This window comes from Castor canadensis, chromosome X (assembly GCF_047511655.1).
Source record: "Castor canadensis chromosome X, mCasCan1.hap1v2, whole genome shotgun sequence".
NCBI classification, from domain to species: domain Eukaryota; kingdom Metazoa; phylum Chordata; class Mammalia; order Rodentia; family Castoridae; genus Castor; species Castor canadensis.
In genome coordinates, this window is record NC_133405.1 from 145,673,655 (window position 1) to 145,696,646 (window position 22,992).

Consider the following 22,992-nt stretch of genomic DNA (forward strand, 5'->3'; position numbering starts at 1 on the left):
CGTGTCCTGTCCTATCTGGTTTCTTGCAGCAAATACCGTATTTTTAAGGTTCATCCGTGATCTAGCCTGTGCCTGACGTCTCCTCTTCGGAGTTGCGTACTATTCCCCCACGTGAATGAATTGCGCTGTGTGTACCTATTTGTCCTGACCCGGAAAACAGGATTTTCTGCACCTTTTTGGGTCTTGGGGTTCCTTTGAGGTCCCTCGTCTAGGGTCCTCTCACAAAGAGGAGAAATCATGGCATCTGAGCCCCCCACCCCCGAGCTGCAGAGGGAAGTGAAATTGCTTACACGGGCCTCCTGTGTTCTCGGCCACGTGTTTTTGTGGGTTTTTTGTTTTTTCTTTTGAGGTTTCATGTGTGCCAAGGAAATGGACCCCGAGACGCACAGAGCCAGATTAGACTCTGTGGTGCTGAGGTGCTGGGGTGTGGTCCGTCCCCTTCCCGTGCTGTTCACAGCTTGGTGTAACGGGTCCGCCCCAGAAGAGAAACGGGGTCACTTGGAAACTGGATGGGGCCCCTAAAAATATCCAGGGTAGCATGGGGAGGGGAACACAGACCTTCAGAACTCAGCCTGAGGACAACAGGTCCCCCCACCCACTTAAAAGTACCCCCACATTGGCCCCAGCCTATTTCATCTCCAGGACAACAGATCCCCCCACCCACTTAAAAGTCCCCTCCCCAGGGTTGGCCCCAGCCCATTCCAGCTCCAGGGCCATATGCCACCATCGGGTCACCCACACACGCACACAGGGAAGGTCGGAGGTCACAGTGACCTTGGGAAGCAGCCAGGAAATGCTGGCCTGAGGGCTGGGCTTCCCTTTCTAATGGGGAGTCTTCTGGCCGTAACTCGGGGTCACCCTAAAAGTTCCTTCCAACCACTGGGTCAGCCGGGACCCCACACAGAATGACCTTCTCCTTAAAGATCCACTCTTTCCTAGGGAGGCACAGTCCCATGTTTTGGGGTCCTGAGTGAAACAGAAAGGGACACCAAGGGCAGATTCACCCCAGTTCCCCACCTATCTGAGTGAGTGGGGCCTCCTCTCGGCTTTCACCACAAGCTGGGACTTTTTGGGGTCGATGTGGAGCCTGGGTTCTGCCCATTTCTGCTGTTTCAAAGGATTCCTGGTTCGGGGCTGTATCGTATTCCCCAGCACAGCCAGGAGGGAATTGGGACAGCCTGGCGAGTTACGGGGTCTCCAGTGACGGGGACGGACCAAGGGCTGGCGTTCTATAGGGTGACATTAAATAGCAGGCAGTGGGGTGACACAGGCCATGCAGACGGTGACAAGGCAGCAATCTCGGGGACATAACCCCTAATCTGCCCGTGTGGGGCGCTGTCACCTCTGTCACGTCTGCAAGCCCCGTCCTACCCCAGGTCACCTAAGGCAGAAAAAAGTCACAGCCAGCACCGACCAGTCCACAGTGCGAAAGGAAACCTGTCCCGTGACCCCATTTTGTGTTTTGGGTGCTTTTTGGGAAACCTAGTACGAAAAGCCACCAGGAAAGGGTCGGGTGTGACATCGCCTGGTGCAAAGCCAGCAGCGTGGCTGTTCCCACCCTGTTCTGAAGTCACTTGTAGGGTGACACCGTGGCTGGGCGTGGCTGCCGTGGGCCCCAACAGACAGTTGGGCAGGAAATTTCAAAACGGGTTCCTCGCGCTGAAACCCCATTTGCACGGTGGTGGCCCCGTGGGGGGGGCTGAGGAAGGGGGAGGAGGACACCAAAGCTGCACAATTTGCATTTGGGGACCAGTGGTGGCCACGGTGCAGGCTTCTGGAGGTGCGCAGAGGGAGCTGGGGACGCAGGCCGCTGGGTCCCTTTGGGAGGCCAGCTGTCCGCAGCTGGGGGTGTGAGGCCTGGTGGCCTGGCTCTGTCCCTCGGTTCCTTGGATGGCTCCGTCCCGAGAGCCCCGTAGAGCTGCGGCTGCAGGTCCCGGCCCAGGTGAGGTGACATTTTCCTGCCTTTTGCATTGCCCATGGGCACGGATGGGTGTGTGCTGGTGAAAGCCGGGGGGCCGTCCGATGGGCTGAGCAAAACGGCCCAGGTCGTGCAGCCTGCTACGAAATGCTCACGGCTCGCAGCCATCGGAGAAGGCGCCCCCGAAAAACCCGTCCTGGACCCTGCTTGTGTGCACAGGAGAACCCCAAAAAGGCCATGGGGTCCCCAGGCTGGGCCAGGTGACCTGGTCGTGGTCAGCCATACGCAGACACAGGTTCACTTAAGAAACACCCAGGGCCCTTTTGGGGTAGGGGTGGTTCAGAGGGTGACGGATGTGAGCCCCACAAAGTGGGGGATGTCAAGGGGGACTGGCTGTGACTTGGAAGGGACTGCAGCACAGTTGTTGTGACTCGGTTGCTCTTTTCTGTGCTCGCTTCATCTGTTGCGTGCGTCTTTTTGCAAAGAAAAAAAGAAAAGCGGCGGGGGTGGGGGTTACGGCGCGGTTGAACCGTCCTAGGGCTGTTTAGGGGAATGCAAATGAGTGCACTTGTCATGGAGAACAAAGCGCAGGTTCCCCAAAAACTAGAACTAGGGTTGCCGCCTGATCAAGCCTCTCCTGGGAATTCGGCCAAAGGACAGGAAATCTTGGGGTGTCCACACACACTGTCACATGGACACTGCCATGTTTTCTGCACAATTGGCGACGAATGGAAGCAAGCTAGGTGTCCAGCTGCTGGGGATCTTTTTTGCCCTTGGCTTTGACAGGTGCAACCACCCGTGCTCACCTGGCTTTTGGTTGAAAACCTGTGCACCCGAGCACAATGGGGTGTTGACGTGGACAAGAGTGCACAGCCACTGTCCTCTTCCCTCCACCCACCCCACCCCCAGGCCAAGGCCACTGTGTGGACAAAGGGACCATGGCCTCGACCCCTGCTCCAAACATTTTATCCTTTTCCCTGCCAGGGACCTAAGTAGGGTGCAGGACCCAGGGGACAGAGGGCTAGGACCCAGCAGCAGGGTGTGTAAGAAGACACTTGGTCCTGGTTTCTGGTGTGGCTCTGGTGACACCCTGACTGACAGCAGCAGGAAGACAGACAGACACACCCCTCCCCCACTTGGCCAGACTCGGTTCTGACTTGATCACAGAGGTGGCAAAGTCCCCTGGATCTCACCCCAGGGATGACCCCCAGACCCCAGCCCTCAGCGGGGAGCACCCCCAAACCCAGAGGCTCCCCTTCACCCCCAGCCCCTCCCTCCTCTGTGTCCCCCTACCCGGCCAAGCCGTCCCCACTGTCACCTCTTTCCCCAGGAGCACCCCAACCCCTTCCCCGGGACCCTCCTCCCTCAGGGGTGCCCCTCCCCCAAGCCTCTCCCCCTGCAACTTCCTCCGGCCACACCCCACTTCTGCACCTTTCCCCAGACACCCCACCTGCCCCGGGCCCTCAGGAGAGCACCCCAACTCCAAGACCCCAACCTTCCCAGTCCCTGGCCTCTCACTGCCCAGACTGTCACCCGCTCCAGGGTCTCTGGGGTCCCCACCCAGCCAAGGCCTCCCCGCTCTTACCTCTCCCCGGGGTACCCAAACCTCTTCCCCAGGACCCTCGTCCCTGAGGGACGCCCCTCCTGTGCACCACCCCCACCTCCCCCTCTCCCAGCCTCTCCCCTCCCCCAGCCCCTCCCCCACATCCTCCTCCCCCAGCCCCTCCCCCAGGACTCCCCTCCCCCATCCTCCTCCCCCAGGACGCCCCTCTCCCTGGACGCCCCTCCCCCACATCCTCCTCCCCCAGGACGCCCCTCCCCCAGGACGCCCCCCCATCCCCCTCCCCCATCCCCTCCCCCAGGATGCCCCTCCCCCATCCTCCTCCCCCAGCCCCTCCCCCACCCTCCTCCCCCAGCCCCTCCCCCAGGACTCCCCTACCCCCCATCCTCCTCCCCCAGCCCCTCCGCCAGGACTCCCCTCCCCCACATCCTCCTCCCCCAGGACGCCCCTCTCCCTGGACGCCCCTCCCCCACATCCTCCTCCCCCAGCCCCTCCCCCAGGACTCCCCTCCCCCATTCTCCTCCCCCAGGACGCCCCTCCCCCAGGACGCCCCTCCCCCATCCTCCTCCCCCAGCCCCTCCCCCAGGACTCCCCTCCCCCCCATCCTCCTCCCCCAGCCCCTCCCCCCTCTCCCTCCCCCAGCCCCTCCCCATTCCCCCCAGGCTGCTCCCCCCCAATCTTCCCCTCCCCCAACTGTCCTCTAGGCCATCCCACCCCCAGCCTCTCCCCTCTCCCTCCCCTGTCCCCTGACACCCCTTGTTCGCCCCTGAGCCCCCTGTACCCGCCAGGTGCACCCCACCCTCTCCAGACAAATCTGCAGCCCTGCCCCACTTGCCTTGGCCACCTGTGTGACCCCTGGGGGACCTTGCTCCTCCCCTTCTTGTCCCCAGAGGCAGTGGGTACCACAGGGCGAAGTATGGGGAACCCACCGCACACGCACTGGCACCTGGCCCTGCGTCCCTCTTCTGTGTGACCCCAGGACCCTGTGCCCTGCAAGCAGGATCTCGGATCCTGCACCTGGAGTGCACGGTGGACACCCCAAGGTCCCTGCAAAACCTCAATGTCCCTGCGTCTCCCCCAAGCTCCCTGTGACCCCTCAGAGGCCAGTGGGGCTGCACCTTCTGTTTGGAGGCACAGAGCCAGGGCTGGGGGTGCAGCTGGTGAACCCCACACCCCAGGGGAGGTGGCCCCGCCTTAGCTCCCTCCTTGGTACAAGTAAGGCTGAGTCCTGCACCAGGAAAACGGGGTGAAGGGAGACCCAGCCGCGTGGCTGGGGGGCACCGCCGCACCCACTGCACTGTGCCTTGCAAGATTGGCAGGAAAATCTGAGCAGGAGACAAATGGCCCCGCGGTGACTGGGGGGAGGGTGGTGACGGGGTGACCCCACGGCAAAGTGGAGTTGTGCAATTGACCCGTCTCGATCCATCCTTCCTAACTTCCGCTTTAAACTCGGGGCACCTGAGGCATCAACGGAGGAAAGTGCTCACCCCAACGGGTGGCTCTGAATGTGACAGGGTGGCTTCTGGTGACTCTTCATGGCTGGGAACAGGGGTGTCACACTTTGGGGACACAGGTGGCAGGGCCATGTTGAGCTGTGTTTAAAATGGGACTTTGGGGGACATGTGGTGATGTCAGGGACCTCAGACGCAGTGAGCCACTCAGCCTACAGAGGGGAGGGACCTAGTAGTTGTCTTGGTGGATGACATGAGTGGTGACAGCTTGTCTTGGTGACAAGGCAGGGACAAAGTGACACTGGGAGCAAGATGGAGTGTGAGACCCAAAGGGCCCAGGCACAGGTTGGCCAGCCGGGGCCACTGATGGTCATTCGGGTGCCGTGGGTGGTTGAGGTGGGTTGTCAGGTGACCAGCGGGGACTCTGAGGCCAGAAGCAACCCCTCCCCCAAACTTTGTGACAATGACAATGTGTCAGGCACTGCTGAGTGTCTGTCAGGGCCAGGGGACAAAATGATTGATAGATGATAGGTAAACTGATAATCCCCACCCTAGCCCCAGGGGACAGGTGGCAGCCATCAAGTCTCCGTGTCATTCTGTGTCCCCACATATTCTATGCTGTTGATTCTATAATCAAATAATGAGACTTTAAAAGCTGCCATCTTACAAAGTACCCATGTGTGGGCCACCCACAGGCAGGTGACCCTGGGGGGGAATGGGACCAGAACTCACTGTGTTACCTCTGTCACCATGGTCACACCTGCTTAGCTGCCTGACTCTTCAATGCAGGCTGCAAGCCGGGCCATTTTTATGACAAAACCAAATCTGTGACATGGTGTCCCTTCTGCACAGAGCAAAGGAAAAGCATGAACTTGACCTCTTGCCGCCATATTGGTTCTGATCCCAAAATGGGAAATGGCCCTTGGGTCACACTCATTCCTTGGGACTTTTATGGGGTTCTTCACTGGCTGGGAACATGGTGCAATGAGGGGGAATGCAAGACTTGGGGTGTAAACTGTTGCTTGGGGTCATGGAGGTCTCCCAAGTGCACCCAAGATGGACCAGACTAGCACCCAGCACCTTCCCCATAGTTCACAGGACAGGAGAGCTGTGCTATAAATGGGGTGGGTGGGTTGCAGGTAAACTGTGAAATGCAAGATGGGGGATCTGAGGCTCAGCACATCAGGGAGTTTCCCAGAGTCAGTCAAGGTGGATGGATGGATGGGTGGATGGATGGATGGGTGGATGGGTGGATGGATGGATGGATGGACGGGTGGATGGATGGATGGGTGGACGGATGGATGGATGGATGGATGGATGGGTGGGTGGATGGATGGGTGGATGGGTGGATGGATGGGTGGATGGGTGGATGGATGGATGGATGGGTGGATGGGTGGATGGATGGGTGGATGGATGGATGGACGGATGGATGGGTGGATGGATGGGTGGATGGATGGATGGACGGATGGATGGGTGGATGGATGGGTGGATGGGTGGATGGATGGGTGGATGGGTGGATGGGTGGATGGATGGGTGGATGGATGGATGGGTGGATGGGTGGATGGATGGATGGATGGGTGGATGGATGGACGGGTGGATGGATGGATGGATGGGTGGATGGATGGATGGGTGGATGGGTGGATGGATGGATGGATGGATGGACGGGTGGATGGGTGGATGGGTGGGTGGATGGGTGGGTGGATGGATGGATGGGTGGATGGATGGATGGATGGATGGACGGGTGGATGGGTGGATGGGTAGGTGCGTGGATGGATGGGTGGGTGGATGGATGGGTGGATGGGTGGATGGATGGGTGGATGGGTGGATGGGTGGATGGATGGATGGATGGACGGGTGGATGGGTGGATGGGTAGGTGCGTGGATGGACGGGTGGATGGGTGGATGGGGTCCTGATGACGTGTGCTGGAACAAGATTAGGAGACGCGGCTGTAATCTAAACTCTAAATGGTCACACACCAGTGAATCTTGCCTGTAACTGGCGACCTTTGTTATGTAAACTCCCCTTGATTTATTTTTTTTTAAGTACATGGAGACAAAGGGGAAACACAGCTTCTCTCTCACTTCCTCATTCTGGGTAAACAGACTGCAAAGCGCCGGTGAGCAGGGCGGGTGGCAGGTCTGTGAGTCACTCTCAGGAAATGTAGGATGTCGCTCATCTGAAATCCCCACCGCCTAAGCCCAGAGCCTCAACGTGCAGCCGGCCAGCTTCCTGCACTGAGACCGGTGTGGAAATAAACAGCGCCTGCCGTTTCCAACACTCATGCAAATAACGGCCACCGGTGCAAGAGGCCGTGCACCTGCTCCTTGCAGAGAGAGGGAGGCGTCTGCAACCTGGGCGCCTCACGGTGCGTGAGCCATAGGCGTCAGCCCATAGGGGAAGTCAGCATGGGCCAGAGACAACATCGGGGAGCAGACAGAATATTGGGGGAACTGAAAGAATTGGGGGGCACATGCAAAGATTTGGTGAGCAATGACCTCCCTTCTGGGGCCTCATTCGGGTCGCTAAGCTCAGAGCCGTTTTCCTGGTTGGATGATTTAGGGATTTGCGCAGTGCCCAGCCCTGGCATCGGGACGTCCTCTTTTCCCACTGCAGTCAGTTTCCATTTTGCTCGACCTTCAGGGGACTTCCTTAATCCTTTCTGGCTCATCCTTAGGTTCTGCTGGGTGGAACCTCGACCCCAGACCATGATCTGGGGCTTCCCAAAGGTCTCGGGGCACAGCCGAAGGTGAGAGATGTTTGCGCAGTTTGGAAGGAGCTAGGTGGTGCCGAAAACATGTCCCTGGTTCCCAGGCCACGTGATGGTGGCCTTGACAGGCCTTGTCCTCAGAGGACACCCATCCCGAATGACCAACACCAATGGCCAGACGGTGCCCATCCCACTCCCACTTTCTGACCTGTTCACCAGGTGTGCGTCAAGGGTGTCACCCCACTTTCTCCCTCTTCATGAGCCCTGGAGCCTTTAGAAGCAATGGGACACAATTATGGTGGGCTATACCATGGTCCCCCCAAAAAGTCCACATCATCACCCCTAGAACCTGAGAAATGATTGATTGAATCAAGGATCTTGAGATGAGGTCGTCCTGGACCAGTTGTGTCACCCACACCATTGGGCCAGGCCGCCATATTGGAATATGGTCAAGTCCATAGAACTGAGGGCAATGGTGACTTTTCCAAAAATGGGTCACCTGGGACCTGAGAATGGGACCTCATTTGGAAACAGGGTCTTTGCAGATGTGATTTAGGGTCTTGGGATGAGCTCATCCTGGACCAGCTGTGTCACCCACTCCACTGGGTCAGGCCACCAGTGGAAGAAGGTGGCTGGAACCCTGGTCTCCGCACGCCCCTGTTTCTCTGTCGGTGCCCTAAACTAACACGAGAGTAACATGAGGATTCCTGGTGTCGTGGTGACAATGTCCATAGGGGGATACCATGCTCAGAGATGGGGTTTCAGGTTTCTGACAGAGCGACAGGCTCAATCTGTCCCCTTGAGCCCTTGAGCATCAAATTCCCTACTGCGACGTGTGCAACTGTGCACATTTACCCACTTCCCGTCTTGCGGGTCCCCCACTTGTACCAAGTTACAGACATTTTATGGCCAGGTCGAGTGGTGCCTGCCTGTAATCCCAGCTCCCGGGAGACAGACGTAGGAAGACATGGAGTTCAAATGCAGCCTGGGCTGCACAGTCACACCTTGTCTCTCAGAACGGAAGCCGTCCGTGAGCAAATAAGCATCCCCGTCGTGCACGGCACGGCGCGTCCTCCATGTTTAATTCTGCCAGCAAGAAGGAGCAGGAACTTACACTCAAGTGGACTCAGCTACATAGCGACCCCCAGGCCGTGCCATCCGTGAGGGAGGCGACCTGTGAAACGGGTCCGTCATAGGGCCGGTCAGTTAGCGTGACCCCGTGCCTTTGATCCTCGCCACACCCCAAATCACGGTCCCTTTCGGGTGACATTAGGGCGTGGCTTGCTCCCCAGTGGTCTCGGGGAACAGGGTGAGACTTGAACATTAGGCTGCCAGGTGTGTCCAGGTGTCCCCTGTCACCACTCAAGACCCCAATGCCTGCCTCTTCTGCCCTCCTTCTAGGGGCTCTGGATGCCGTCACAGGAGGTGACATGATGACTTGTCGGGAAGCCTAATGGCGTCATGGAGGACCACAGGGGTCCCGTGGCCACCAAGGCGGGGGCTCGAACCCTGATTGAGCAGGAACCTTGTGTCTTACCCAGGATCGAAGTGTCCCTGTTCACAGCCAGGCCATCCGTCCTGGGGTCCCCTAAATTGTGGTCACTTCCTGAGATTGAGCTGTCTATCTGTCTATCTGTCTACCTGACTGTCTGTCTACCCTCTCTCTATGAAAACCTGACCCTCACCCAGGGTGACCTCATCTCAAGACCCTTAATGCAGTCTGCAAAGACCCTGTTGAGGTTCCATGCTTAGCCACTGGGTTTTAGAATATGGCTGTAAAAAGAGGAACCAGGTCCGCAGTGCAGCTTTTGTCCTGATTGTCACCAGTGATGTCTCCATTCTAGACAGGGGTGCAGGAGGGCAGGTTCAGGTCCCCACAGATGACAGGGATGGAGAAACCCAGTGAACACCTATCCTCTTGGCCGGCTCAGAAGTCCTTTTCTGTCACTCGGCTTCCTGTGACTGTGACAAAACGCCTGATATATCCAACTTAAAAAGAAGAAAGATCGGTTTGGGGGTCAGAGTGTCAGTCAACAGTCACTTGTCTCCATGGCTTTGGGCCATGGTGAGGCAGACCAAGATGGCAGGACCAGGTGGAGGAGCCAAGCTGGTGACATCATGGTGACCAGAGAGTAAACGGACAGAGAGAGGAAGGGTCCACAGTAATATAGGCCCCTCGAGGCCACGCGCCCATGACCTCACTCCCACCAGGCCCCACCTCTTAAAGGCTCCATCTGCTCCCAACAACCCATTCGGCTATGGGTCCATCAATGGATGGATCCACTGATGAGGTCAGACCCCTCAAGATCCCCTCACCGCCCAAAGCCCCCCCCACCCCGTGACACTGCTGCCTTGGGGACCAAGCCTTTGACACACAGGAGCTTTGGGGACACTTCAGATGCACACCTGAACACCCCCCGTTATGCACCATTTCACTTTCCCGTTTTTCAAATCGCCCAAGAGTAGATCCTGTCCGACAATATTAAATGGAAGGTTCCAGAGATAAATAATTTATAAGCTTTGAAATGTTTCCTTTCCACTAAAAACTGCAAGCTTGCAACTCATGAAAGACAGAAAAAAAAAAAGCATGCACGCAGGTTGCCAAGTTCTCTATTATAATCAGATATCCAGAGACAGCCTGGGCATGGCGGTTCACCTCTATAATCCCAGCTCTTCCGGAGGCAGACACGGGGAGGATTGCAACTCAAGTCCAGCCTGGGGGGGAAAGCTAGCAAGACCCCATCTCAACCACTAGTCTGGGTGTGGTGGTGCATATCTATAATCTCAGCTTCATTTGAGGAGATATAGGAGGTTCCGGTCTGACACCAACGGCAAACAGAAATATAATAACTTTTATTAGTAATGTTCTGCCAGACTTCTTCTATTTTATTGTTGGTTCATAGTTTGTCTCTTACAGGATTCAATTTATCAAGTAAACTCTATCGAAAGTACATATGGGAAGATCACAGCAGATACAGAGTTAACGGTTATTCACATTTCAAGCATCGATTGGGGGTCCTGGAACAGGTGCCCCCGTGAATGAGGGGACAGACAACTGTATAGAAAATGAGAACAGCTGAGCGTGGTAATGCACGCCTGTAATCCCAGCTTGCGGAGGCTAAGATGGGAGTCATGACTTGAAGGCCAGCCTGGGCTACCTAGTGAGGTCCTGTCTCAAAAAAATCCAACCCAGAAAGAAAGAAAGAAAGAGGGAGGGTGGAGAGAGAGAGAGGGAGAGAGAGAGAGGGAGAGAGAGAGAGGGAGAGAGAGAGAGAGGAGAGAGAGAGAGAGAGGGAGAGAGAGAGAGGGAGAGGGAGAGAGAGAGGGAGAGGGAGAGAGAGAGAGAGAGAGAGAGAGGGAGAGAGAGAGAGAGAGAGAGGAGAGAGAGAGAGAGAGGGAGAGAGAGAGAGAGAGAGAGAGAGGGAGAGAGAGAGAGAGAGAGAGAGAGAGAGAGAGAGAGAGAGAGAGGGAGAGGGAGAGAGAGAGGGAGAGAGAGAGAGAGGGAGAGAGAGAGAGAGAGAGAGGGAGAGAGGGAGAGGGAGAGAGAGAGAGGGAGAGAGAGAGAGGGAGAGAGAGAGAGAGAGAGGGAGAGAGAGAGGGAGGGAGAGAGAGAGAGGGAGAGGGAGAGAGAGGGAGAGAGAGAGAGAGGGAGAGAGAGAGAGAGAGAGGGAGAGAGAGAGAGGGAGAGAGAGAGAGGGAGAGAGAGAGAGAGAGAGAGAGAGAGAGAGAGAGAGAGAGAGAGAGAGAGAGAGAGAGAGAGAGAGAGAGAGAGAGAGAGAGAGAGAGAGAGAGAGAGAGGGAGAGAGAGAGAGGGAGAGAGAGAGAGAGGGAGAGAGAGAGAGGGAGAGAGAGAGGGAGAGAGAGAAGCTCTTGTATTCAGTCCTGACTGTACCTGGATGGACGCCTCTCCTGTCCAGCCAGACACAACCCATGAGGGCCCTGAAACCGTCACAGGGTCCCCAAGATTCCGTGTCACCCCACATTGGATCCTCCTGGCGGCCCCACGACAAAGTGACAAGGCCAGGGTCAAAAATCCCCCGGTCCCAAGGGGGAGAGTGAGGACCTGAGTGGGTCCCGACCTGGGAGAGGCCCCCTGTGGTTACAGCCACATCACTTCTCCAAAACGAGTCTGGTGACTTGCATGTCCCAGTGCCCTGTGACCTTCCTGCTGCCACCAGCCGGGGTGACCTGCCTGTCCCCACTGCTGGGGAGTCAGCAGGTGTTAGCACGGCAGGTCCCTTGTCCCCAGTTGGTCCTAGGTGTCCGCAAACTTGGTGGCATCTGTGAGACATGTGCAAGAAGAGGCTGGTGGGGACCACGGCTCACGGCCAGGTGACAAGTTTAGGGATCCTTTGGATAGCAGGGGACCTTGCCAGTGTCACTGTGGTGTCCATGCACCTCGGGCCATTTTCAAAAGGAAACGGTACAAAAACAGGAAAGCAAAAGGCCAGAGGAAGGAGGGAGGGCTGGCCGCTAGCCCTGACCTGGAGCCACCCAGGGTGCAAGGGACATTGATGCAGCCACTTGAGCCTCTGGTGGCTTCTGAATGTTTCCGATGTTCCAATGGCACCTGCAGCATGGGAGGCTGGTGGCTCAGACAGGCGGGTGACACCGCTGGGGTGTGTGGTGGCTGATTGATGGTGCCGCGCAAAGCCCGCCTGTGTCCCCAGCTTGTCCTGCAAGGACACAGTGACATCAGGCCACACAGAAGCGCAAGGGCCGCGGCCGGCTGTAGGGGTTCTGCATTTTGCTTCCAGCTCCTGAGAGGGCGACAGCCCGGTGACAAAGGGCTTCGCGGTAGCAGATTTGCAGTTTCGGTTAAAACCCTCAGGGGAACCCTGGCCGTGGCGCCTTCCCGAGCAAACATGCGAAGAGTCGGATGGCACCAATATGTCCTTCCAGACGCGAGCTCGCTCGCAACGCAGCCCCCCAAAAGCCCAAACACCCCCGCGGCCCTGCACCCTACCCACGTTCCCCGGGGGGATTTTACAACAGAAACCCCGCATTCGTTAAAGTAGAAAAACGTCACCAAAAGCGGGGCTTGGTGGCTCACGCCTGCGATCCCAGCTACTTGGGAGCCTGAGATGAGGAGGATCTCTGTGCGAGGCCAGCCTGGGCAAATGGTTTTTGAGACCCCATCTCAACCGATAGCTGGGCCGGGTGGCCCATGCCTGTAATCCCAGCGCCTGGGAGGCCTATGAGCTTGAGGCCACAGAGAGAGACCCCGTCCCCACAATACCCCTAAAAGCCTTCTGCACACCATGCTGAATTTCACTCCGTGCAGCACACACTAAGGGAATGCAACGAAATGACCGAGTACGGCCGTTTTGGGGCCGCCCCTCCCAATACGGCCCAGGGCCAAGCCCCCCCCAGGATGTGGGTTGCATAATGGCGGGAAATGCTTGAGCTAAAATCCTTGCACAGAGAAGCAGCAACTCACTGGGAAGCAAAGGGTGGAATCAGGATGCAATGGAGGTGGTCGCAGCCCTGTTGTGCTCTGAGGTCCCCCCACAGCCCGGCCTTGGCAAGACCGCCTGTCATCTCCCCCCGAATCACGGGCCAGACTAGTAGATAGCAGAGCCAGCTCCGTGGTCTCCAGAGACTTCTTCAGGGCCGAGGGTCACCACAGGGACTTGTGTGCCCAAGGGGCAGGTGACAGCATCGCGCAATGGGGAAGCTTCTGCAATTCACACCGTGAGCGCCTCGCAGGCAGACGCCTTTGCGGTCTGCACACATTTCACACACGCCCGTGGGCCGAGCTCACCGGCTGCACAACCAGCCCTTGAGGTTGTTCCCACCCGAACCTTTGGGTCCCGCAGGTTGAAGTCACCCCAGGGTGGCCAGGCGGCGGCCCCGATCTCTCAGCTCTGCGCTTTGCCTTCCGCGCCACCTTTTTCCGGAGCCTGATGGGCTTCATTTGGCCCGATGGCCCCGGGGGCCACCCGCGTCGGTGCAAATGGTCGGACCTCAGGCTTTTTCCTGGGTGAATAATATTCCAAGGGGTCTACAAAATGCATTTCCTGTTATCTGCGGTTCAAGGTCAAGCCCTGGACGCTGTAGTCGAGGTCAAGGTCAAAGCCTGGCTCTTCCTGACCCTCGGTCCTTGGCTTGCAGCCTCCATGTCCTCCCTGTGTCCTCACGGTGTCGTCCCTCTGTCTGTGTCCTTATGTCCTCCTCTTCTAAGGACCCAGTCCTGCTGGATTAGGGCCACCCCGTGACCCCATTGTACCTCAGTCACCTCCTTAAAGACCCCGTCCCCAATAGTAAGTATTTGAAAATTGAAAACTCAAAACCAGACACCACTGAGTCCCCGCGGCCCTGAAATTCACGTTTTCTCACCGCCGGCTGCGCCCGCGCCCGGAGTTTCCCGCGGCGAAAAAAAGGCAAATATATTAAAAAAAAGAAAAAAAAAAGCCACGCGCCGGGGCCCCCGCGCGACTGTCGTCCTCCTGTCCCCGCGTTGGGGCCCACGTGGCAAAGGGGAACCGGCCCTGGTCCGCCGGCCACGGGGCGCCGATGGCGAACGCGAAGTCGGGGCTGCGGCCTGGGCGTCCGTCTTGGGGGTCCGAGGCCAAGCGCCTCGTGGGCGCCTCAGGACCCCGTTCAGATCGCGGCCTGCGGCAGGAGGAGGGGACAATGCGGGGGCCCCCAGCTCGCCAGTGCCCCCCGGATTGCAGTCCCCAGCAGCCCCGTAAGTGACAATGACATGCGGGGCAGGGTGAAGGTGGGGCACCCGGAAGGCGTCACTTCATTGCGCAGCTCAGTTTCTCACCCGGACACCCGGGTCCCACGAAGTGTGGGACACGCAGCGTGCGGGGGGGGACGTCGTGGTCTTGTGACATCCTGGGGACACGCATGATGGAAAGTGTCTTCTCCGCCACCAGGGCCCCCGGTCCGCACACCTGGGCCTTTTCTTGGGGGTCGGGGAGAACCAATAAGGAAACTGAGGCGCAGAAGTGAAGAATGGGTGCAAGGCCGATCACCACGGTGAGGGGCGGCGCTGGGGTCCCATGGGGACCGAGGACACCCACGCCACCATTGTGTTCCCGACAAACGGGCGCCAGGCGCGCCAGCTCCTCCGTGCGGGAATTCTCCAAAGCTCGGCCGGGGACCCTCACGTCCCGTCCCCAGGTCCCCAAGCCCCCAAGCCCCCAAGAACAGGTGCGAAGTCACCTGTCAATTGGGGTTGAATGTCCCCAAATCCGACATCATCACAGCTCTGGTGACCGGAGTCCTCCTGGAGACACTGTCTGGCCACGGGACCCCAAGAACTGTCCCCAAGGAGAGACAAGGTCCCCAGGGTGCAGAGACGGACCTGGGCTTCTGCACACAGACGCCCAGATTTGGAGTAGTTTCTGCAGAAGACAAAGTGACATTTGTCAACCTCAGGTCCCCGAGTTACAGAGCTGGGTCGTGAGTGCCGTGCACCGTGCCTCAGGTTCCCCCTGTGTACAGGGCTTTGCCAGAAAGGTCACCATTTGCAACCGGTCACTGTGACCCCATGCTCTCTCTAGGGTGTGACATGGGACCTGACAACCGAGGGTCACTTGTCCCCTCATGGCCCTGGTGTGTGGCCCTGGTGGGGACAAAGCCATCTGTGGTCTGTGCAAAGGAGGAAACGAGAAAATGCGGACCCGAGTGGATCCGTGACCCAGTTCACTGTGGCTTCCTGTCTGTCCTGTGGGGGACAAGGACAGTGTACTCCCCTGTCACCCTGCCCAGGGTCACCTGTAGCTTAAATGGACCGTGGTGACCACAGAGTGAGTGACAGTGGTGGCATTGGCCAGAGAAAGCCGTGCTGGTCCTTGCAAAAGAGAAGTAGCTCAATGTCACTTGGCCCTTCTGTGGCTGAGCTCCCTGGGGGATGTGGGGAAAAGGGAAAGAAGTTTCGGAAGCTGGGATTGGCAGGAAGCCCAGAAAACATGGCGGACAAAATCATCTAAAAACCGGGGTGCAAACCAGAATTTAACACTTTTCTTGCCCACGTTGGGGTTCAATTGGTTTTTATTTTGTTGACACGTAATTTATAAGATGTGAAAAAAAAAAAAAACAAGCAGGGGCCTGGTTCTGGAACATTCTCAACCCCCTCACACAAAAGAGAGCCCGTCCCCATTAGCTGTCAGTGCCAAGCCCCACCCCAAAGCAAACACCCACTTTGTGTCTCTGTGCATTTCCCTGTCACGACGTTGTTTATTTATGGAGCCAGATACAATGTCACCTCTTCTGTCACCCGGTGGCCGGGGTTCAAGCTGTCCTTGTAGCAGGTGTGAGGAATCCGTCCTTTTTCACAGGTGCCTAATATTCCACCGGCTGCATGAATGACGTTCTGTGCATCAGGTCACCTGGGGGGGGCCACTTGGAATGGTGGCTACTCTGTGGTCACCTGGTGACCGTCCCTGTCCGGGTTTTGGTTTCAACCATTCTTGTCAACGGGCGAAGTGACTGGGTCACCTATGGGCCCATCTGTCACTGTATAGTGACACACATCACAAGAGCCACATCACTGGATACTCTGTGACAGTTGAGGTCCCCACCTGTCGGTCACCATCCCTTTGTCACAGCCCCCTCGGTGGGGGGGGGTGGTCACAATTAAATGAATGCCCATCCCCCGAGGCCCTCAATGACCCCCCCCAAAGGGGTCCCACGTCACAGGCCGGCCGTCGGGGACGTGAAGGGTCAGCTGGCGGCTCACGGGGTCCGCCCCTACCTGGGACTTGGGGTGCAATGGGGGCAGAACCGGCCCGCTGCTGGACAGACAGAAAGAAGGCGAGCCACGCAGGGCTGGAATATTACACAGCCACGAACAAGAACGGGTTCCGTTAACCGGACGTGTGCCTCACCCATGAACCCATGGGTCGATGGCCAACAGCCACTGGGTTTCGGGGTCTCCTTTCGGGGCGGCCAATCTTTTGTGCGACTGGACGGGGGTGACGGTGACGGCGCAGGAGACCAGAGTCCTTCCTGCCGTACGTGTGCAGTGTGGGGGCTCAGGGGAGATGGGGGGATGTGTGTGAGTTTGCGGTTACATTTGGGGGCTTTTGAAGAAAAGGCTGCATTTCTGTGTGCTTTGATGAGAGAGAGAGAGAGAGAGAGAGAGAGAGAGAGACCCCAAACCCGCTCTGTGTGTCCCCAGTGTCTTGGCTCTCTGTCTTCTGGATGTGTCCCTTGGGGACAGCAAGGACTTTGACGGCCAGTTTGTCCCTGAAGACAGGGGTGGCCGGCCGCTCACGGGGCGACTGAGGACACCGGTGCGCATGAGGGGACCCGAGAGTCTCACCCACAGGCAGGAAGCATGTGACACTTTCCAGTGACCAGGTGTCGCAGCTGAAATGTGACATGAAAGCGGAAAGAGCCGCTAAAGGCTGTGTCTGGGGCACCAACTGATGGGTGCCGTGCCGGAGTGGTGCAATCGCCCCGAGGTGTTCACGGCGGCACCCGGTGGCCTTGGGCCTCTGGGGACCCAGAGGTGACAGTGAGGCACGCACGACCTTCTCGGGGGCCTCGAACCCCACGTGTCTGGGTTCTCAAGCAACCTCAGCCTCTCATGCACGAGAGCCTTCCGGACCGTGATGGTGCAGTGCAAAACCGGGCTTTTGCAAATCAGGACACAGAGCCTGCAGAGCAGGGACGCTACCGGGCACGGGACGGGCCCCGCCGGGGACACCGAGTCCCACGGTTGTCACGGTCCAGGTTCTTCTTGACCCAGAAAGGGAGCAGGACTTGGGGTTCAGAGCAGTGGGGACAGGAGTGAAAGGCAGGACTTGGGGACCGGGTTGACTATGGTGGTGTCCTTAGTGTCACAGGAGCAACCCCCCGTCTCTGTCCCTATGTCCGTGGGCCAGTGTGGGGGACACCGTGGCCATCACCATGGCTCTGCTGAAGAGCAGGAGGATGGAAATGGGGTGCAATTGGGTTTCTGGTAAGTGTGGGGTGCAGAGAGCGAACCCCGGCACTGCACAGAGGTAGGTGGATGGGTAGACGGTAGATCAATCGATTGATGGATTGGTAGATGATAGATAGATGACAGATAGATGGATGATGGACAGACAGACCTAGATGTCAAGCGCTTACCTCACGCCGGTCCAGCCGGGAGCTCTGAGAAGTGGCCACGCTGTCCTCTGGGCGCAGCACCCCGCTCTTCTCATGGGAACCTCACGTTTTCATCTCCCAGCCGTCACCTGATGTGTCGTGGCCCACCAGCCCAGCAAGAACACCCTTTACGTACAGTCTGTCGAATTTGGCCTCCCATCACACACAGGTGACCCCTCATGGTGACATGCACAGGCGAGATCCCTCACACACAATGGCTAAGCCACAGTGACACCGTCACTGTCACCGACCCAGCATGGCTCGGTCCCAGCTTTGTTCTCAGTCCTTGGCTGAAGAGCAGCCCTAACGGGGGACCCCGTTCCTGTCCCCCAGTCACACCGTCCACCTCCCTGAGCGTCCCATGACCATGACGACAAGTGACGTGAATAAGGGAGGAAACACTTTCACTCACATTTCCACCCGTGGCTTTGGTCCACCGTGAGGTAAAACAAGATGGCGCCCGGAGTTGCCAGGTTGAGCTAAGCTGCTCCCATCATGGTGGCTGGGAAGCAAAGAGAGCCTCAGTGTCCTCCTGATGGCATCACCTGCTTACGCTTCAGCCTTTTGGGGGACATTAGTCATCCCCCACCGCCATGATGACGTCCTTCTGGAGTTTGGGACACCTGTCACTCGCCCCTTTCCTGACCCCCTTGCACCCAAGGTTGTGCAACGGCGGGATTGGGAGGCCATGAAGTCGATACCCTGGGGACCCTCAATTTCTTCAGCTCCCATAAGTGCCCCCTCAACGGCCACTCCCGCATTGGGCTCCATTGTGACCTTGGGAAGGTGACAGAGCTGAGTCAGGGAGCCACCATTGTCCTTGAGACCAGGATTCAGGCCTGCAGCACCCCCACTTGTCTGGGGAGGGGAAGCCCGTGTGCCTGGACACCCTAAAAAAAACCAACAAACCATACAGGGCAATGGGTCATCCGCCCAGCCGTCCTCATGGCTGCAAAGTGGCACCCACCGCGCCGCCCCTCGCGACACGCTCCCTTCCCTTCCCAAAGCAACAAAAATTGAAAGGGTGCGGGTGTGCCGGTCAGCGTGTCCCGTCTGTCCGTCCATCTCACCCCTGTGTCCCTCGTCTCGCAGCCACCCCGGACCCTTTGACGTCTCTGTGACGATGACCAGTCCCTCTGCGCGCGGCCGCCCCCAGGATGGACGTGAACGTGACCGGCCTGGACAACGCCACCCTCCAGATGCTGCAGAACCCGGCCATCGCCGTGGCCCTGCCCGTCGTCTACTCCTTGGTGGTGCTCGTCAGCCTCCCCGGGAATCTCTTCTCCCTGTGGGTCCTGTGCCGCCACATCGGGCCCAAGTCCCCGTCTGTCATCTTCATGATCAACCTGAGCGTGACTGACCTCATGCTGGCGGCCGTGCTCCCCTTCCAGATCGCCTACCACTACAACCGCAGCCACTGGGTGTTCGGGCGGGCCATGTGCAACGTGGTGACGGTGGCCTTCTACGCCAACATGTACTCCAGCATCCTCACCATGACCTGCATCGGGGTGGAGCGCTTCCTGGGGGTCGTGTACCCCCTGACGTCCGTGCCCTGGCGACGGCGGCGCTACGCGGTGGCCGCCTGCCTGGGGACCTGGGTCTTGCTGCTGGCCGCCCTGTCGCCGCTGGCCAGGACGGACCTGACCTTCCAGGTGCGCGACCTGGGCATCGTCACCTGCTTCGACGTCCTCAAGTGGAACATGCTGCCCAGCGTGGCCACCTGGGCCGTCTTCCTGTTCACCATCTTCGTCCTGCTCTTCCTCATCCCCTTCGTGGTCACGGTCGCCTGCTACACGGCCACCATCCTCAAGCTGCTCCGGACGCCCCACGGCCAGGGCGGGGGCCAGCGTCGCCGCTCCGTGTGCCTGGCCGCCGTGGTCCTCGTGGCCTTCGTCACCTGCTTCGCCCCCAACAACTTCGTCCTTCTGGTGCACATGGTGGCCCGGCTGTACCTGGGCCGCAGCCTGTACCACGTGTACAAGCTGACCCTGTGCCTCAGCTGCCTCAACAACTGCCTGGACCCCTTCGTCTACTACTTCGCCTCCCGGGAGTTTCAGCGGCGGCTCCGCGGCTACCTGGGCTACGGCCGGCTGCCCAGCGACAGCCCGGACACCCGCCGGGCCAGCCTCCTGTCGCCTCGCACCATGTCGGCCAGGTCCGGCGGTGGGGACGCTGGGGACGACGACGGGCTCAGGGTGGCCGGAGCGGCCGGGCCCGGCCTGAAGAGACAGGAGAGCGTGTTCTGAGGGCCGAGCACCAAAGGCCGGGGACGGGGACACTGAGGTCACCCCCCCGGGGACGGCGCAGGGTGTGGGTGACCTGAGGATTGGGACTGCGGGTGACTGGGGCCGGGTGGGCTGTGCTGAGGAGCTGCACCGAGCCCGGCGGGTTTCTTCGGAAGGTGCGCATGCTTTGCAGAAGAGCACCCCAAAATGGACCGAGTGCGGGGGATTCGCACCCCAAAATGGACCGAGTGCGGGGGATTCGCACCCCAAAATGGACCGAGTGCGGGGGATTCGCACCCCAAAATGGACCGAGTGCGGGGGATTCGCACCCCAAAATGGACCGAGTGCGGGGGATTCGCACCCCAAAATGGACCGAGTGCGGGGGATTCGCACCCCAAAATGGACCGAGTGCGGGGGATTCGCACCCCAAAATGGACCAAGTGCGGGGAATTTGAACCCCAAAATACACCAAGCCTGGTGGGTTTCATAATAAGGTATGCATGCTTTGCAGAAGAGCACCCCAAAATGGACCAAGTGCGGGGGATTCGCACCCCAAAATGGACCAAGTGTGGGGAATTCGCACCCCAAAATGGACCGAGTGCGGGGAATTCGCACCCCAAAATGGACCGAGTGCGGGGAATTCGCACACCAAAATGGACCGAGTGCGGGGAATTCACACCCCAAAATGGACCGAGTGCGGGGAATTTGCACCCCAAAATGGACCGAGTGCGGGGAATTCGCACCCCAAAATGGACCAAGTGTGGGGAATTTGAACCCCAAAATGGACCGAGCCTGCTGTTTCTTCATAAGGTGCGCATGCTTTGCAAAGGAGCTCCCCAAAATGGACCAAGTGCGGGGAATTCGCACCCCAAAATGGACCAAGTGTGGGGAATTCGCACCCCAAAATGCACCAAGTGTGGGGAATTTGCACCCCAAATGCACCAAGCCTGCTGTTTCTTCATAAGGTGTGCATGCTTTGCAGAAGAGCACCCCAAAATGGACCAAGTGCGGGGAATTCGCACCCCAAAATGGACCGAGTGCGGGGAATTCGCACCCCAAAATGGACCGAGCCTGCTGTTTCTTCATAAGGTGCGCATGCTTTGCAAGGGAGCTCCCCAAAATGGACCAAGTGCGGGGAATTCGCACCCCAAAATGCACCAAGTGTGGGGAATTTGCACCCCAAATGCACCAAGCCTGCTGTTTCTTCATAAGGTGCGCATGCTTTGCAAAGGAGCTCCCCAAAATGGACCAAGTGCGGGGAATTCGCACCCCAAAATGCACCAAGTGTGGGGAATTTGCACCCCAAATGCACCAAGCCTGCTGTTTCTTCATAAGGTGTGCATGCTTTGCAAAGGAGCTCCCCAAAATGGACCAAGTGTGCTGGGTTTGCAACAAGGTGTGCATGCTTTGCAAGGGACCACCCCAAAATGGGCCAAGTATAGTAAATTTGCACCCCAAAATGCACCAAGACTGGTGTCTTTCTTCATAAGGTGTGCATGTTTTGCAAAGGAGCTCCCCAAAATGGACCAAGTGCGGGGAATTCGCACCCCAAAATGCACCGAGCCTGGATGGTTTGCAACAAGATATGCATGGTTTGCAGAAGAGCACCCCAAATGAACTAAGTGTGGTGGGTCTGCACCAAGCCATGCACGAGCAGCCCCCCAAAACGGAGAGCCTGGTGGGTTTGCCCCAAGGGGTGCATGGTGTGCACAGGACCCCCAAAAACGCAACGAGCATGGTGCTTTTGCACCAAGCCGGACAGAGTTTGCAAAAGCGCCTCCTCCCTCCAAATGGTGGCTTTGCAGAGCCCCCAGCATGGACAGGCCACCCCACTATCTTTCGGGGTTTGCAGACAGACCCCTGCAATTGCTGCCTTGAGGCTGTGGGGTTCGGGTGACCCCAGTTCTCACTTTCCACCTGGGGACACGTGTATGCAAACTTTCAAAGCCACCGAGGACACACGGCATCGTTTTTTGGTGACACGGTGACAGTGGCTTGCAGAGGACGGCTCGGGGACCCTGGGGAAGCCACCCCCCGGTCCCCCCATTCCACCAGCCCCCAGAAAAAGGTGACACAGCCTATCCCAAGGACATGGACGGTGACCCTATGCAACGAGCACCCTAAATGTTGCATAGCAGAAACCAATGGGTTCCCAGGTCCTTCAAGACAGAAAGACACCCCAATACCTAAGGCTGCAATTTCCCATGAAGACAGTCACCTGTGGGAACACAGGTGACCCCAAAACCAGTGACCACCGCGGGAACCCCGAAGTTGCTTGGCTGCTCGGGTTGCCCCCAAAGCCAAACCTACAAACCAATGGTGAACCAGCGAGAAGACGGGGTGTCGGGTGGGCCTGGTGCAAACAGAAGGCGTGAGAAACCCCAAGTCGCAACCCACGGCCGTGTACATGACACCCCCAAAAGTGTCTTGTGAACAAGCCGCAGGACGGAAGGAAATCGGTTGTGCAGTCAACAACCTGCCCTACAGGACGTCCCCCCCGCCCCCCGCCACTGCACAAAGGACAAATACACTTGTCTGTCTGTCCGACTCCCTTTTTTTTTGTACTTACACATTTTCCATTAGTGAGAGGACTGCGGTGGAACTGGAGCCCAAGGTGAGCAACAAGGACGTTTAGGGGGTGCAGTGTTGGTGGCTTGGCGGTGACAAATGGACCGAGGTGTCACGCAGAGGCCATAGAAAGGGAACAAGCGAGGGGGGCACCGTGAGGCAGTCACCGTGACCTCCTCTGTCTGTCTGAAGTTATTGTGAAATAAAATCTCATTTTTTCTACAAAAAAAAAAAAAAAACCAAGATGGTTGTCTTTGTGCGTAGGAGCAAATGGACGTTTTTGGGGTGCTTCTTGGGGAATTGGGAGTTGATTGAATCTAATTAATGCTTGATGTGGTCCCTGCAGCTCTGGTATAAAAATGCAAAAATAAGACTTATTAAAAAAAAAAGGCTAAGAGACAGGCGAGGTGGCTCAAGCCTGTAATCCAGCTACTTGGGAGGCTAAAATTAGGAGGATCAAGGTTCGAGGCCAG

The 22,992-nt window shown here is 58.0% G+C and overlaps 1 protein-coding gene across 1 annotated transcript; it reads left to right on the top strand.

Moving 5' to 3' along the window:
• Positions 1 to 1,672: 1,672 nt before the first annotated feature.
• Positions 1,673 to 22,746, top strand: P2ry8 (P2Y receptor family member 8). Its single transcript, XM_020167358.2, has 2 exons — positions 1,673 to 1,942; positions 18,819 to 22,746. The coding sequence occupies exon 2, from the start codon at positions 18,884 to 18,886 to the stop codon at positions 19,970 to 19,972; it is 1,089 nt and encodes a 362-aa protein (XP_020022947.1). The 5' UTR covers positions 1,673 to 1,942; positions 18,819 to 18,883; the 3' UTR covers positions 19,973 to 22,746.
• Positions 22,747 to 22,992: the final 246 nt, after the last annotated feature.